The sequence below is a fragment of the Lepisma saccharinum genome, chromosome 18 (genome assembly GCF_977018435.1).
Source record: "Lepisma saccharinum chromosome 18, izLepSacc3.1, whole genome shotgun sequence".
Classification (NCBI taxonomy): Eukaryota; Metazoa; Arthropoda; class Insecta; order Zygentoma; family Lepismatidae; genus Lepisma; species Lepisma saccharinum.
In genome coordinates this window covers 17,819,659-17,834,991 of record NC_139246.1, presented here as the reverse complement: position 1 = coordinate 17,834,991, position 15,333 = coordinate 17,819,659, and the positions used below count along the sequence as shown (strand labels likewise).

Here is a 15,333-nt window from a genome sequence, read left to right as displayed (position 1 = left end):
TTGTGAGAGACTTTTACCCGAAACACGACGTTGAGTCAATACGAGGGAGCAATTTTATAGTTTTGAATTTTTAACCTTCTGCATTCTTTAAAATACACTCCTCGCCGGGAATCTCTAAAGTAAGCCAACAAATTCAAATTCTCTGCGCAAGTAATGACTCGGGAGAGTTCAACCAATGAACGCGGAAAGAGGAAGTGAGTGCATAGAGGGGAAAACGTGGTTGCTGCTACCAGCAGCAGCACACGCTGCTTTGCTCTGCCAACTCGCTTTCTACACTTCTCTACCGCTGTACGCGGTCTTGCTACACACATTCCCGACGCAGAGTGTAATCACATGAGAGCTTTGATTTTATTTTACGAAGTTAGTATTAACATATATTTTACGCAGTTATAATTTGGAGACTTGTATTCACATAAAAATAAGAACGTAATTCTAAAAATACCTTCACTTGTTTTTACATTACCGTGAGATAAACAGGAAAACTTCTGACATGCAAACAATGACATCGAATGAAGTTCTTATAAAATGGACAGTAATAATCAGTTGTTGTTATTTCGCAATTGCAATACAGTTAAAATGTTACGTATGTAATATGTTTACAGTATGGACGTAGCTTTCCTTATGATAAAATGACAGAAGTTAAAAAAATATATTGGCAGCGTCGTCGCCTTGTAATCAAGTGGTCGAGGGTTCGATAACCGGTGGAGGCACATGGCACAGTGGTTCGGATCTCACTCTAAACTGTAGGTCCAGTCCCGATTAGCCTTACTGTGCATAAAGTGGACTTAAAACACCAACTAAATCATAATCGAACATATCGGATGCTTTCATACAACCATTATGTAGCCAGTCATAAGTCACACATAGTACGATTTAAATCAATTTCTTAGTTTGACATTTTGGTTTAACTTTTTATGGAATTACTGCAGGCGAAACTCGGTAAGCCCATTACTTATGGTTGTACTATCTGTCCAGAAAGTAAATGCTCGGTGGATGTGGCCAAATCTGGAACTAACGTCTGTATGAGAAATTATTTGCAACATGTATAAATGCCACTTTGCATTTACAATACATGAGATTTGTCACATTACATCAGACTGGAAAGAATAAGTTACCACAGAAGTCTAGTTCTGAGTGGCAGACCTCAAGTCTATTCCAGGTTGTAAAAATAAACTAGCGTAAAACAGCGGGTATGTTAACAAAGGTTTCAAGATTGCTGACGACTCTTAAGACAGAATTTAAACTTGGTTTGATCGAGTGAAAGTAGGAAAGTGGTATAGTGCTGGCCCAGTTGTAGTCGACCTCCGTGGCAAAGTGGTTAGCAGGGCGCGCTACGATGCCAGGGGTTCCGCGTTCGAGTCCCAGGTAAGGCATGGGTATTTGTGTTTGTCAAGATAAGAAACTGAGAAACTGTAGTAAGTGAAAAAGTGTGAATGGTGGGAGATACCTTTTGCAAAAAAAAAGTTGTCTTAAGATCGCAGGTTCAAAGCTTTTGTAGAACCGACTGTTTTATTTTGTAGAATTATTGCTTTTGGACATTTATGAGAGGGAGAATATATGAAAACTCTTCTTCTGATAAATCTAATTACTCGTCGGCACCACTTAGGATATTTTTTTTCCATGTAGCTTCTCCAATACTAAATTACTTCCTGCAGGAAGCAATTCGCGATTAAAATTAACCGATATGCCATCTGGTGGGATTTGCAGGAAGTACTCTGAGTAGGATACGTTGTGTTGAAGTCGTTTAAAGCATGGGGAATATGCGAGAGAGTAAGGTCTACTGTTCAGGGTTTTTTTTGCTCTAAATCGTTTTATGGGTCAGAACAAATTAAAAGTTTTCATGCGTTTCCACCCCGTGGAATCAAGAAAATGAAATTTGTTAATAAATCAGCGAAAACTTAATTGACAGAAGATTGGTATGGGGGATATAACACTGTAATCCGGCAAGGAAATTACGAAGAATGCACGAGTCTGCTTACTTTATTTTTCTAGAGATAAATATATATTACCATGAAAGTAAAGTTTTAAATTGTACTTTATAAATAAAGCTGCTTTTTTTCGAAAAATCATGAAGCGTCTTACCCAATGCGTCAATGTATTACCGGTATTACGTATGTGCGAAATTTGGAACAGGTGCAAGTCGATTAAGAGAGAAAATGAAAATAGTTTGAGAATGAATTACTGTCAAATGTAACCAGAAAGAAAAGTGGACCTGCTAATGTTACTATTTCATTCAGTACGACGTCCTTTTTCAGTGAGTATAGCCTGGTCATGAAATCGTGAATATTATTATTAAGCCAGTCTTTCTCTTTCGAGAAAGAACTGCAACGATATGTTCGCAATTTTCTCCTGTCCCAGCTTTTCAAGTACAGGCTAATTTCAATTCCTTTATTTTCAAATAATTTCCGAAAACCCCAGTTACAACATGACGTGCAGATGATACAGCACTGCTTTGGACAACCAGTGCGTATACATAGTTTCGTCTGCATTTTCCGTGTTATTTTTGAATATCATAATTAAATGCTTCGTTCTCAGTACAGCTTCACGTTTGTTGGAGTACCTGGAATTCACATCGCATTCGCAATAATTAAAATTAATGCGTAATTTAATCGTTTTCTACCATACCAGTCATGACAACACGCTGCTACTTTGTACTACTGATGAATGTAAACAAAGATTTATCCTACTTAGAGCGGCCATATTGGAAGCGATACTAGCGCTCAGGTGGTAATTTTAATCGCGAATAGGGTAAACAAAGAGGTGTTGGTGAAAATCTAAACCCTATGTAGCCCAACTGTGAGGCAAAATATGAGTTTGAATGCTTTAAAAAAATAGAAGCTTTTACAATCCATATACCTCGCTTACAAATTCCTGGGCACATCGCTGCAAATTAACCAAGGATGGCGTCATAATGCTGAGAGAACCTTCGCGTTTACTTGTGAATTGTGCCAGAGAACACGATGCTTGCTAATCGTAGAACTGCGCATGCTCAGCTCGCAGTCTTCTGTAGGTAGACTGAGCTTTCCTGTCTATGACCGAATTCTAAATTCTCTCGTTTTCAATATTTAGAGTTAACAAGAAAACATAATGTTTCGTAGTTTCGAAAAACACGAATTTAATTGTAAATACTTGTTTCTTCGCTCCTCAAGTTCAGCCTGTATTCTTGTAGTGTTTTGTGCCATTTGTGTTATTCAACGTCATGAGACTGTTAAGTTACACCCTGGCTCGTCAATGTGGGCTAGGGATCCTGTAATCACGAACTGGATAATTGGTTATAGAAGTTACTTTGTTCCTGCTATTCAGATTGTCCCTAAGCTCTCTGCTGCCATGTCTCGGCCGCCGATACAACGGGACCCGCACATTCGAGGTAAGTCAACAACCCTCGCCAGCTACCGTCACTTCCTGTGCCTCGAGCTCCTGTTTGGTGACGTCCATCTGAATCCCGGGCCCCTCCAACGGAACTCTACCTCCCTCTCAGTTTATTACCAAAATGCCCAAAGCATAAAAAATAAACTCACCGACTGTACTATTCATCTGACGGAGCTGTTAAACTATGATTGATTGGTGTTTACGGAGACCTGGCTGAACGACACTGTTCCAGACAATGAATTGCCGTTTGCGAGTCACTTCAATATTTTTCGAAATGATCGGCCAGTTGGAAGAGGAGGGGGTGTGGTGGTGTGCGTGAATGTGAAGTGGAAAAGCAAAATTCGAAAGGATCTGAACCGTGACTGTGAAATCGTGGGGGTTGAACTTAACATTGAGAAAGGTAGAAAAATTTTAACTGGTTCGTACTATCGACCGAACAGAAACTCTCCCGTGCAAATTCTGGAAGCCTGCAGGGATTCAGTCTTGGCGGCCTTAACGTGTGGTGACGTAATGCTTTTTGGTGATTTTAACCTTTCCATCGATTGGAACACCCCCACGTCTGGTTCTCCAAACTGCCCGGCTGATCAATGGTTCATGGACACATCCGTGAATGGTATTGGTCTGAAGCAATTCAACATGCATAAGACACGCGGTAACAGCAACTTAGATTACGTCCTGGCAACCCTGCCTGATCCAGAAATAACCCCGGAAAGAAACATTTTACCATCGGACCACGACTCGCTAGATGTCCTTGTGTACCTGCCCCCCGTGGAGAAGAGAAAGTCTCGACCGCAAAAGCAGCCTTATCGCCTGTGGCGGAATGCTCCCTGGGAGGACATTCGCCGAGCTCTTCATTTCTACCCGTGGTGTCTGGTGCAGGATGATGACGTCAACAAATCAGTGGAGATGTTTGTGGACGTACTGCACGCCGTGATTGATGACTTCGTGCCGGCCAGGAAACCGAATTCGACAAAATATCCGTTGTGGTTTGACAATGAAGTTCTCCTGGTGCTAAAAAACAAAAAGGAAGCCTGGAACCTGTGGAAACAAAGCCCCAATGTGCATACACACCAAACCTTCTGTAGTATTAGACGTCACTCCAAATATTTACTTAAGAAAAAATATAAGGACTACGTAGACAACGTAACAGCACAGTGCCTTACCAATCCGAAGAAATTCTTTACTTTGTTAAATTCAAGAAAGCAAAAACCACGCGACCCCATGGAAATCAAGTACAAATCGGAATCAGCCTGTGGAGATAAAAGAGTGCACTTATTCAACAGTTTCTTTCACGAAAACTTCACCTCGCATGCTTCAACCAACCCACTCCCCGACGTGCAGTCGGTCTGTTCACACTCTCTCTCCACTATCAAAACCTCTTCTCATGAAGTTAAATCTCTCCTTGCCTCATTACCCATACACCGCTCTTTAGGACCAGATGAAATTCCCACGATTTTCCTCCGTAACACTGCCGACTTCTTGGCTCATCCTCTCTCTCTCTTGCTAAATAGGTGCTTCTCTGAAGGCGTGTTTCCTCAGATGTTCAAGAAAGCCAACGTTGTACCCATTCACAAATCTGGAGACAAAAATAGTGCTACATCATACAGACGAATATCACTCCTGTCACCTCTGTCTATAATCTGTGAAAAAATCATTAAGGACAGATTATTCAGATTTACATCTCCGCATATCGGTACTGCCCAACACGGGTTTCTTCCAGGTAGCTCTTGCTTGACTAATCTTTCAGTTCTTCTTTCACATGCCACTAGAGCTATTTCCAAAAATTCCCAGCTATATGTGATATATTTGGATATTTCAAAAGCCTTTGACAAAATAAACCATGCTCTTCTTATTCACAAATTACGAACTAGATTTAACATACATGGCAAATTTCTCTCCTTAATCCAGGATTATTTACACTCACGGACACAGCGTGTCACCCTTTCAGGTGCCTCTTCTGATTTTCTTCCTGTCCTGTCTGGGGTACCACAAGGGAGCGTCTTGGGCCCTCTCTTGTTCATCCTATACATGGACGATCTCCCTCAAAGACTTTCCTCATTTCCTGTCAATTTACTCATGTTTGCTGACGACTGTAAACTTTTCAAAGAAATCTCAACCACGCAAGATGCTGTGATTCTCCAGAATGCTCTTTCCGAACTTGTCACATGGTGTAACCAGTGGAATCTACAACTTAACCCACAGAAATGTTCCTCCCTCACAGTCTCTTTAAAAAAGAACAAAATACATTCTCATTATGTTCTTGAAAACAATTATATTACTACAGTTGCGACCCAAAAAGATCTAGGTGTTATCATAGATGAAAAACTGAACTTTAAGGAACACATCGCAACTACAACTAAAAGTGCAATGCGCCTCTTAGGCCTCCTGTACAGATTCACTGAAATTGATACTCCAACTTCTCTTACGCCTGTTTTTCAAGTCAATCATTTCTCCGATTCTCGAATACTGTTCTCCAGTCTGGGTCATGGCTTCCAATACAAATCTTTCTAGCATGGATTCCGTCCTCAGCTTCTTTACCGCCATTGTTCGTCATAGAATTCCTTCTTTGCGGCATCTTCAGAAACCTGACATCCTGACTACTTTGAATATTCAGTTACTGCAGACCCGACGCGATATGGCCGATATGAATTTTTTCTATAAAATCATCAACGGGAAATTAAGATCTGAATCTCTTCTTACAGAATTCAACTTCAGAGTTCCCTCTCGATCGACCCGAAACACTGAATTGTTCCACATCTCCACAGCTAGGCTTTCTCTTATACAGCGCGCTCTATTCCACAGGCTGCCCCAGTTCTACAATAATTTACCCATAAACATAGACATTTTTGCCCCTGAAAGCTTTTTCCGATCTTCCCTAAAAATGAATATGTAAATTTTTGTTTGTTTCCTTGTTTATGCCTTATGTTTATATTTAACTTTTCTTGTTTTTACCTTAAACCATCTTGACTTGTTCTTGTTATTTGTTAGAGTTTTCAGTGTAAAATGGCCTTAAAAGTGCTGTATCTGAAACTTTGAATAAATAAATGAATAGCAGTTAAAATAGTGCAATATGGTTCAACATTTGGATAGGAGCATATAAACGATAGATCAAGAAGGACGGTGTGGTCCACTCACTATGATATACATGCTCGCCACACGAAGGGTCCCCGGTTCGATTCTTCCTTACAACACTTTTGTTTAAACGATAGAATGCCAATTAATGTAAGTCTGAGAAATATTTATTACATACAGTTCTTGCTTTGCGTATTACACAAGATCAAGAAACAGTGGAACGTTAATCTGGAAATTCTTAGCAACAACATCAAAAATTCGAGCTGTTATTGAAAAAATATTGGTTGATTTATGAATAAAATTTCGATAATAACAACGAAAAATATAGTAGCTAAGAACATATTAGGGTATGTAAGTCGACCAAAGTAGTCCAGATCTTAACATTATTATTATGTTGTAAAATCTGTAGCTAAATATAAGAATAGTCCTCCTCCGTGGCCGTGCGGTCTAAGACGTTGTGCTTTGGGCTCCGACCGCGGGACGGCATAGGTTCGAGTCCGCCTGGGTTCAGTCTCTGGGTTCTCTGCCTGTTTATAGGACCGGTGGCAACCCACCATTGTGAGGAAATTTGGGAGATACGAGTAAGTAGCGTAAACCGGTCTCGGAAATCTTCTACAACGGCTGGAGGTTCGACGTTCTGACCCCACGTAACCCCACACTCCTCCACACCTCTAGGTAGGATTGTGAGAGGGAGACTGGCAGCCGGGAGATGGGCCCAGGCCCTTTCGAGGGCTGTTGAGCCATGGGTTATTTAAATATAAGAATAGCAAAAATAATGTTCTGAAGACTACCCTTAGCACATTGTATTTTGGCCAATCAGTATCGTCTCGATTTACATTTGTAGATCCATATGCTGTGAAAAAGTATAAACGTCTGACTCATCCGCATTCTAGGATTCCAGAATAATATATCTTGAGATACAGATTAAATTAAACATATTTGTAGGTGACAATGTAAACTTGTGTCAACAAACTCGAAATCATTTTTTATTTAAAATGTAGAAGCATGTAATTTATAGTCACAGTAAAAGTAGGTATGATCTGACAGCTCTATGTTTAGTCCACAAATGTAAAAAGACTTCGTTAAGAAGGAAAAGTCTAAGGTGCTTTTCGAAATTCGCAGGTGAAATCATGGATTACACATTTATGTGGTATGCTCTTCTTTGGTTACGCAATAAAAGAAAAGTTTCACTATCTAAATGCGGATTCGAACACGCACATGTTGGAGCCTCATTGGCAACTAAAAAAAAGCTTATATAACCGGGCTCGAACACGCATCCTTCAGAGCGTGAAGCCGTAACACTAACACTTCTACTGGTAGGTGATAATTTACTTATCATATAAGTTTTTGAATTGTTTCGCCACTGGCGAGGCGTATTTCTTCTCGCTTATTTTCTTTCAGATGTTTTTCCAGTCCGTTACAATTTTTTACCTTCTGCCACCCATGGAGATCCTTATGGAATACAATATTTGGACGCAGCTCCAAGAAAAAAGAATATCGTAGTTTCAAGAAACGTCAGTTGGGAATGGTGTGTTCAGTCACACATTTGACCTTAAAATTTTTCATATTTCAAGTTTTGCTTGCAACGCCACCATCAACCGAGCATTTACTTTCTGGACAGATAGTGCCTCTTGAGTCTTTTTATAGACTTCTCCATAAGTAATCGCGAATCTAAAAGGTAGGACGATGTGAGTACTCACCCATGAGAATCCTGATGAGCCTGTCGGCACTCCGCCTGTGCCGAGGGTTGAAGAGGGTGAAGATCTCGTCCCTCCCCACCTGAGCAGGGATGGAGAGATCTGGCACCGTCACCTCCTTCACCTTGATCACCTGCTCCTCGCCCTCGCCGAAGCGCGTCACCAGGTCGTTCTCCAGGTTCTGGAATCGGTCCGCCTGGAAGAGAAGCAGTGACATTTTTACGTAGTCATTGCAAGACTTGCCAAACGTCATGATAAATATTTCAACCAGGGGCGTGGGTGGGGCCAATATTTCTACATGCGATTCATATTCTAGTATCCGAGTGATAATACACTACTCACAGAAAGTTTGGAATATTGTTACGTTAGACAATAGGTGATAGATATGGCCTTGAAATGCAAGAACACATTATATCTGTCTGATTTACGTTCTCGTCTTTTCGCCAGCATATGCCACTGTGCCTGTCACCTATTGCCTAATAATATTCCAAACTTATTGTAAGGAGTGTAATATCTCACGGTGCTGAAGCACATGTCCACGCTAAGAAAACAAGAAATTCTGATGTTGTTTACCATACATTTCAGTCCGATGAGAAGTTCCGAAATTGGCGAACAAAAATCCTATCGAAAATACAAAATTTCACGTTTCTGACACTTTTTACTATAATATTAGGAACGTGATTTAAAATCCGAATTACTCAAAACAACAGGAAGTACTTCGTGTTTTGTAAAGCAAGAACGTTTTATTTTCCCGAAATCCATATTTGAACCGCAGGATCCAAGAAATTAAAAGAAGAAATACTATGAAGGAAATATAATGGATCCAGAATTGCTCTTTTTTCCAGTTCTTTCCAACACTAACCGTGGATAATTTTTTTTATTTGAGTTGCTGTTTAAAGTCCTCTTTATGCACAGTAAGGCTAATCGGGACTGGACCTACAGTTTAAAGTAGGATCCGAACCACTTGTGCCTCTACCGGGTATCGAACCCGGGACCCCTTGATTACAAGGCGACGACGCTACCGTGGATAAATTTATACTTTTGCTTTATTTTAATTTTTCCTATGCACCTTTAATTTCATGTATTCTACTAGAGCAAATCAGTAAGTCGGTTCCACGATTTCTTTTGTAGAGCTTTGGATAATCACACCAAGGTGAACATCTGGGTACTCAAAGTGTCATCCAACCCGAGGTCATAGTGAGTGATTTTGTAATGTTTCTTTGTCTCTGTCACAGATGGCAGCAGTGTCAAACATGGCTACCCGCCTCACATCGTCGACGGCCGAGGAGCAGCTTTCCGTGGTGCGGTTCTTGTGGGCTGAAGACAAGACACCGACGGAGATTCACGCGAGGATGAAGCAGGTGTGTGGGGACGACGTCCTGTGCCGGAAAGCCAGTGGGAATTGGTATCAGCGGTTCAAGGCCTTCACGACAACGCAAGGCCACACGTCGCTATGGCGGTCAAGGAAAAAAACGCTCATATGGCTGGGAAATCATGGAACATCCGCCATACAGTCCAGATCTAGCGCCCTCTGATTATCACATCTTCGTCCCTACGAAGAAGGCATTGTCTGGCCAGCACTTTTCGTCCGATCGTTAAGTGCAACATGCTGTGCGGCAGTGGTTGCAGCAGCAGCCGACGACGTTCTATGCCACTGGTATATCCAAATTGGTGTCACGGTGGGAAAAATGAATTGCCGTCGGTGGTGGATATGTAGAAAAATATGTAACGAACTGCTACTCCTGCACACGTATTGTCGTCTTGTTTGACCAATAAATTGCTGCGAAAAAAAATCGTGGAACCGACTTATTGATTTGCCCTCGTATGTAAGTTGTGTTGCCATGCTCTTCATTAAGAGTTTCTCTTTAAAAACAAGAGCTTTGCATGCTTTACAGTGCTGGGAATACCAGACATTTGGAGAAGTTTCACCTTGATGACGTCACAGAAACTCTGCCGTGGTTGTAATCATAGGGGCTGAAAAAAGAAAGATCTCTCTCTTATGGTCTTCAAGAGCGGAGGGAAAGCGGTCGAAGGACCTTGGATTCGCACAATTTCTGCGATGACCTGGTCCGCCTGACAGGATGGTAGGAAACAGGAAACGTAGCGAGGCTTTTGGAAACGGTGAGAAGAACTGGGCTCTCCTTTCGATGCGCTAAACTTAGCGAATCTCTTACTTATTTCTATAGCCGTTTCATGGTGTCACGAGACTAATTTCGCGCAAGTATCCGAATATTCTGACTTACTTTTTAATTTATTCTCTAAAATATTTAAAATGCAATACTTTTACTATTTTCCTTTGTCATCGTCGCATCTCCCGATGACCTCTGTAGAGAGGGAATGTTGCATTAATGATAGTATTCTATGTACTAATTATTTTATATTACAAATATTATATTTTTTGTATTTTGGTGAAAAGAGATCATAGTTTCCTTTATCTTATCCTGAATTTTATATTTTTCTCACATATGCCAGTATATCGAGAAAATATTACTTTCGAGAAAAAGGCTGAAAATCAATTAATATAAATCGGAAGTGAAGATAATAGTTCAGTGAATACAGGTTATTTGTATGTAAGTATCAAAAATAATAAACAAGTTAATGATTATAATTGCCTCATAAAGAAAGACATATTTTCACTGGCAAAATTAATTTAGATCTGATAAGGAGGCTAATGCAATGTTTAGTTGCGTGCGATACAGTTCTTGAATGGCCTTCTGAAGTTCAACTTCCGTGTCCTGTTTGTTTCGACATTTGAAGTTCCATGGCAATCTTAAGTTGGCGAAAGTGGATAAGGAGTGTTGAAAATGGCAGAAATCTTACAGGTGAGATACTTTTTATTGGTTGGAAGAGATAAAGGAAGAGGAAGAAAGCGAATGAGAAGAGAAGGTAGAAAAGTAATGAGGAAAGAGGGAGACAGAAATAGAGAGGGGGAACGAAAGCAAGAGAGGGATATACATAAGAAGGGAGAGAAAAAGATACGGAGAAAGATAGGAAGGGAGGGAAAGGGGGGAAAGATATATGTGTGTGTGTGTGTGTGTGTGTGTGTGAATTTAAGATAGAGATGTGGAGAGACAGAAAAGAAAACAGAAATTAACAGTGATCCATCCAGAGCGGGTAAGGGGTGAATGTCTCCCATCCCCTCAGAATAGACCACTCCGCCCCACCTACTTTCCCGTCAAACGAAATAACTGTTTAAATTTAGTCCAATTTTTTTTTCCATACAGTTTAGGTGTATGCTCAATGTGAAGCTTATTGAGTGCTGTTTTTATAGAAGAACAAAGGATACAAAGCGCATCATTAAAAGTTAACGTCAAATGTATATTTTACCGTTAAAATTTAACAGTCTACCTGTAAATTTACAAAATTGAGACGCAATCCTTTTGTATTTCAATTTAAATATTTTGCCATACATATTGATAAATAATGACTATAAATTGCTATCGTACACATTGTAAATATATTTTTGAAAAGTGAATCACTGAAATGATAACTATTACCATAAATATATAATTGCCGTTTATGATTTAAGAAAGGTCATTGTCAATTTTTACGGTAAATGGATGGCAGCGGAAATAGACGGCCTTGTGCCGTAATTACTCCAGTTTATTGGTATCAAAAACCTTAACACGGTAAGCTCCCTGGACTCGAAACCGGAAACGTCGGTGCTCAGATATTGTGTATCTTTTTATAAAAAGTTTTGCTACTCCTGGCTCAGTTTGCCTATTTGCCAGTCACCTTTCATCAAGGGGTTCCGAGTTCGATTCCCGGTAGAAGAAAACCGGCAATACCGATGCAGGGTTGCTTTTCAGGAGAGCGTATAACTTGGAATCTCTGCGTGTTTTTCAACCACAAAACCGTAATTTACTCTTGAGTGTACAAACTATAGCTCTAGTCCCTATTAGTCTAACTGAGCATAGAGTGGACTTCAGCCTTCTGGTTGCAATTTGGGGGGAGGGGGAGAAGGAGATATTTTGTATAGAATACTCAACAACCCCAGAACAACCGAGAAAGTGGAATTTTCGCGCGCTCAATCCGTTTCGCCCTTGTTTCTTTCGCGCGTATTCCCGTGTTCAATTTTATGTTTTACAGTGTGGAAAAAAAAAGTTGAGAACGGTGATGAGGTTCTATACAATATAAGGAAGGGATCTTACAAAAGATGGGCATCAAACAATTTCTAACGGATGTTTCTTCTCTCTCTAGTCTCTTGGCTTCTGGCTTAGAATATAGGAATACTCTCGTGAAGCACACTTAGTGCTTCGGAAAATATTGTCAAGTATGGCGTACTCATGTTGAAGGAATTGGACAAATTAAAAGTTACTTACTCTCATACTTTTTGGTACTTCATAAATGACAGCTCCATTTCCTTTGGGCAAGAAAACAGGTTCCCCCGGCCTCTCGAACAGGTACAGCATACGTTGTTGGAGGGTCGCCATGCTGGAGTCCACTGCAAGCAGAATCAGGAATGTATTTCTCTTTTATTTATTTATTTACCTTAACTTTAAGATACACTACTAAATGATAACACCATAGAGTGACATATAGTGGGAAGAGGCTAAGCGGATAGGAAGGAAAAAGAGAGTACTAGTGAGAAAATGAAGGAGGCCAAGAAAATAGAGAAGAAAGGTGAAGAAGACACAATGAACTGGAATGGGGGACTGAGGGCAAACAAAGAATGGAATAAGGTGTTAGAAAGTGTGGAAAGGGCAAGAGCGAAGGATAAGAAAATAAGGAAGAAATGAAGAAAGTAAGGATAAGGAAAAAGAGTGTGAGATAAGGAGTCCAACTACGTTCCAGATGAAAGGAAATGTTTATCTAAATCGCCTGTCAGGTGAAACAACAGTTGACAGGAGAAGGCCACCAACTGGAACACCTGGAAAGGAATGTTCCAGATAAACAACTTTCTAATAATCTTCTGTCTGGAGGGGAGTGATTTTTGTGTATATATACATATACATATCTATCTTCCTGTTTTGTACCTTAATCATTTGTATTTGGTACAGAGTCTGAAGAAGACTTTGCTAGAAGGTTGAAACGTAACGTTTAGTTTATGTTTTCGAATAAAATAAATTCTGCCTTGGTCAGCATATTAGTTTTTGACTACTAAATGACCATTTTATACTGAAACAGTAACATCAAGAAAACAACAACAACAACAAAAAATACAAGATGGCACAGAAAAATTAAAAAGTTACACATACATTCTTAACAATTGTATGATTTGATTTTGATGTGTTGTTTTAAGTCCACTTTATGCACAGTAAGGCTAATCGGGACTGGACCTACAGTTTAAAGTGGTATCCGAACCACTTGTGCATCCACCGGGTATAAAACCCGGGACACCTTGGTTACAAGGTGAAGACGTTACCACTGCGTCATCGGGGAGGCCACAACAATTGTATGAAACTGTGTTATGGAAAGAGTATGTCAACATTTGGTAGCAGGTTTGTATAAGCGATGAAGCCTACAGAAAAGAGACCGCTGTAGAAGGGATTGTGAAAGAGCTTTACGTAGTGTGGGTGGTCGTAGATTAAATTGCTCCTTTAGAAATTCGGTTTGAATTTGACCACTGGTGATTTCATGCAAGGATTTCATGTGTGCTAGTTCGTGTCGAGTGTGTGGTGACTGAACATGAAACCCTAGCTTACATTTGCCGTACAAGAAACTTATTTACTTCCGGGATGTGGGGGGGGCTCAGAGGCCCACACATTTTTTTTTATCACAAAGATTCACGGAACCATTTTGTCATTGAATCATAGCGAAATCGAGGAGCTTCCATTTCATATCGCCTACTGCTTCCTTCATGAAAGTGCAGTTAGATAACAATTATAATAATTGCAAAAAAATAACTTCATTAATAAATAGAACCAATTCTTGTATGAGTGTCACACACATATTATATTTTATCATTGACTGAATCTAAAAAACACACACACATTAATGTTACATCAAGTGAGTGTTTCTTTTGTTTATATACTTAGTGCAGTTATGTAGCAATTATAATACTTACAATAATTAACATCATTATAGTCCAGGCGTTTACTTCGTTAACGTCCAAGAACCGAAGAACGCCGCCGCCACGAACGTGGGTGGGGTTAAATAGCGGGCGAGTTGTTTTCGTTCAATCCTACTCAACCTTCAGGTAATGGGCGCAGCTGTCATTCTGCTCGTCTACTCCACTTGGAATCTCAGTCACATGACTGCGGATACGCTGTTGCCGCAGTTTTCAACTTTAATGTGAAGACCGTGGTAAGGTGCTTGTGCGCTGAGGGACAAGGTGGCGTAGAGTAGATATGGAGAGTAGATGTGTGGCAACACCGTGCATTGAATGTGATTGTTGCAGCTGGTGAGCGCGCTCCGTGGACTCCAAAGCCAGCCTGTCGTTAACGAAGCTAGCGCGCCGACTATACCAACCAATTGTATACTGTTACAGGCATGAGCGTCATGTCGGAACACACGCCCCAAGGGAGAGAGTCTGGTAGACGAATCACGTGAATTTTGCTTCCTATGTACGATTTTATGAACAAAGTAATACAGAAACATTGTAACACACTAGGGATTATTGAAATTTATTTTCAATTTATTATAAAAAATATTCTCGTATCGAAGAACAAGAATGGACGAAGCCCCTCTCCCCCCCCCCTACCTCGGCTAGGCTAATTTTAAGACAGACATAATATATGCTTTATGGAGGTGTCTTGGGGAAGACATTCTGTGGCGAACAATGGCGAGAAAAAAACTAAAAAAGGGTTACATCCTGGAAAGATTAATATATGAAGCCATGATCCAGAAGAGGGATCAGAATTCATGGAGACAAAATAAATTACACATACTGTACCTTTATGGCTCGAAGAAAGGCACAAGGGGCGACTTTGCTCCGTGCTAACCAGCAGACAGACTGAAATCAGCAGCAACGATTTCGTCAGGTGAGAAGAAACCACTGAGATGTGAAACAGAAGCCGCGGGGAGGTCTCTGAAGTCAGTTGCTGTTTACACGTGGCAGGAAGATGCGGTCAGAAGCTCCAGAGAATGTGGTAAACAGGATGGATTGAAAAACCAATATGGTATCTCGTAACCCGTTTCCTTCTTCCATCGGAAGATTTAGATAACAGCAACTTCCGCTTGTGTTCATTTGGATCGTGCATGGGTCAAAACTGTCATCGCGAAGCAAAATGAGGAATTCAGAGCAAGTTCTATA

General features: G+C 40.4%; 1 protein-coding gene across 1 annotated transcript in view; it reads right to left on the bottom strand.

Annotated features, from left to right (window-relative positions):
* Window positions 1-15,070, bottom strand: part of LOC146002428 (phenoloxidase subunit 1-like) — a 38,078-nt gene extending 23,008 nt beyond the window's left edge. Inside the window, exons 1-3 of the mRNA XM_083140253.1 lie at window positions 14,974-15,070; window positions 12,461-12,582; window positions 8,142-8,334 (exon numbers count right to left, since the gene is read on the bottom strand). Coding sequence (XP_082996379.1) covers window positions 8,142-8,334; window positions 12,461-12,571 — 304 coding nt within the window. The 5' untranslated portion in view covers window positions 12,572-12,582; window positions 14,974-15,070. The remainder of the gene's footprint in view (window positions 1-8,141; window positions 8,335-12,460; window positions 12,583-14,973) is intronic.
* Between the last annotated feature and the right edge of the window lie 263 nt (window positions 15,071-15,333).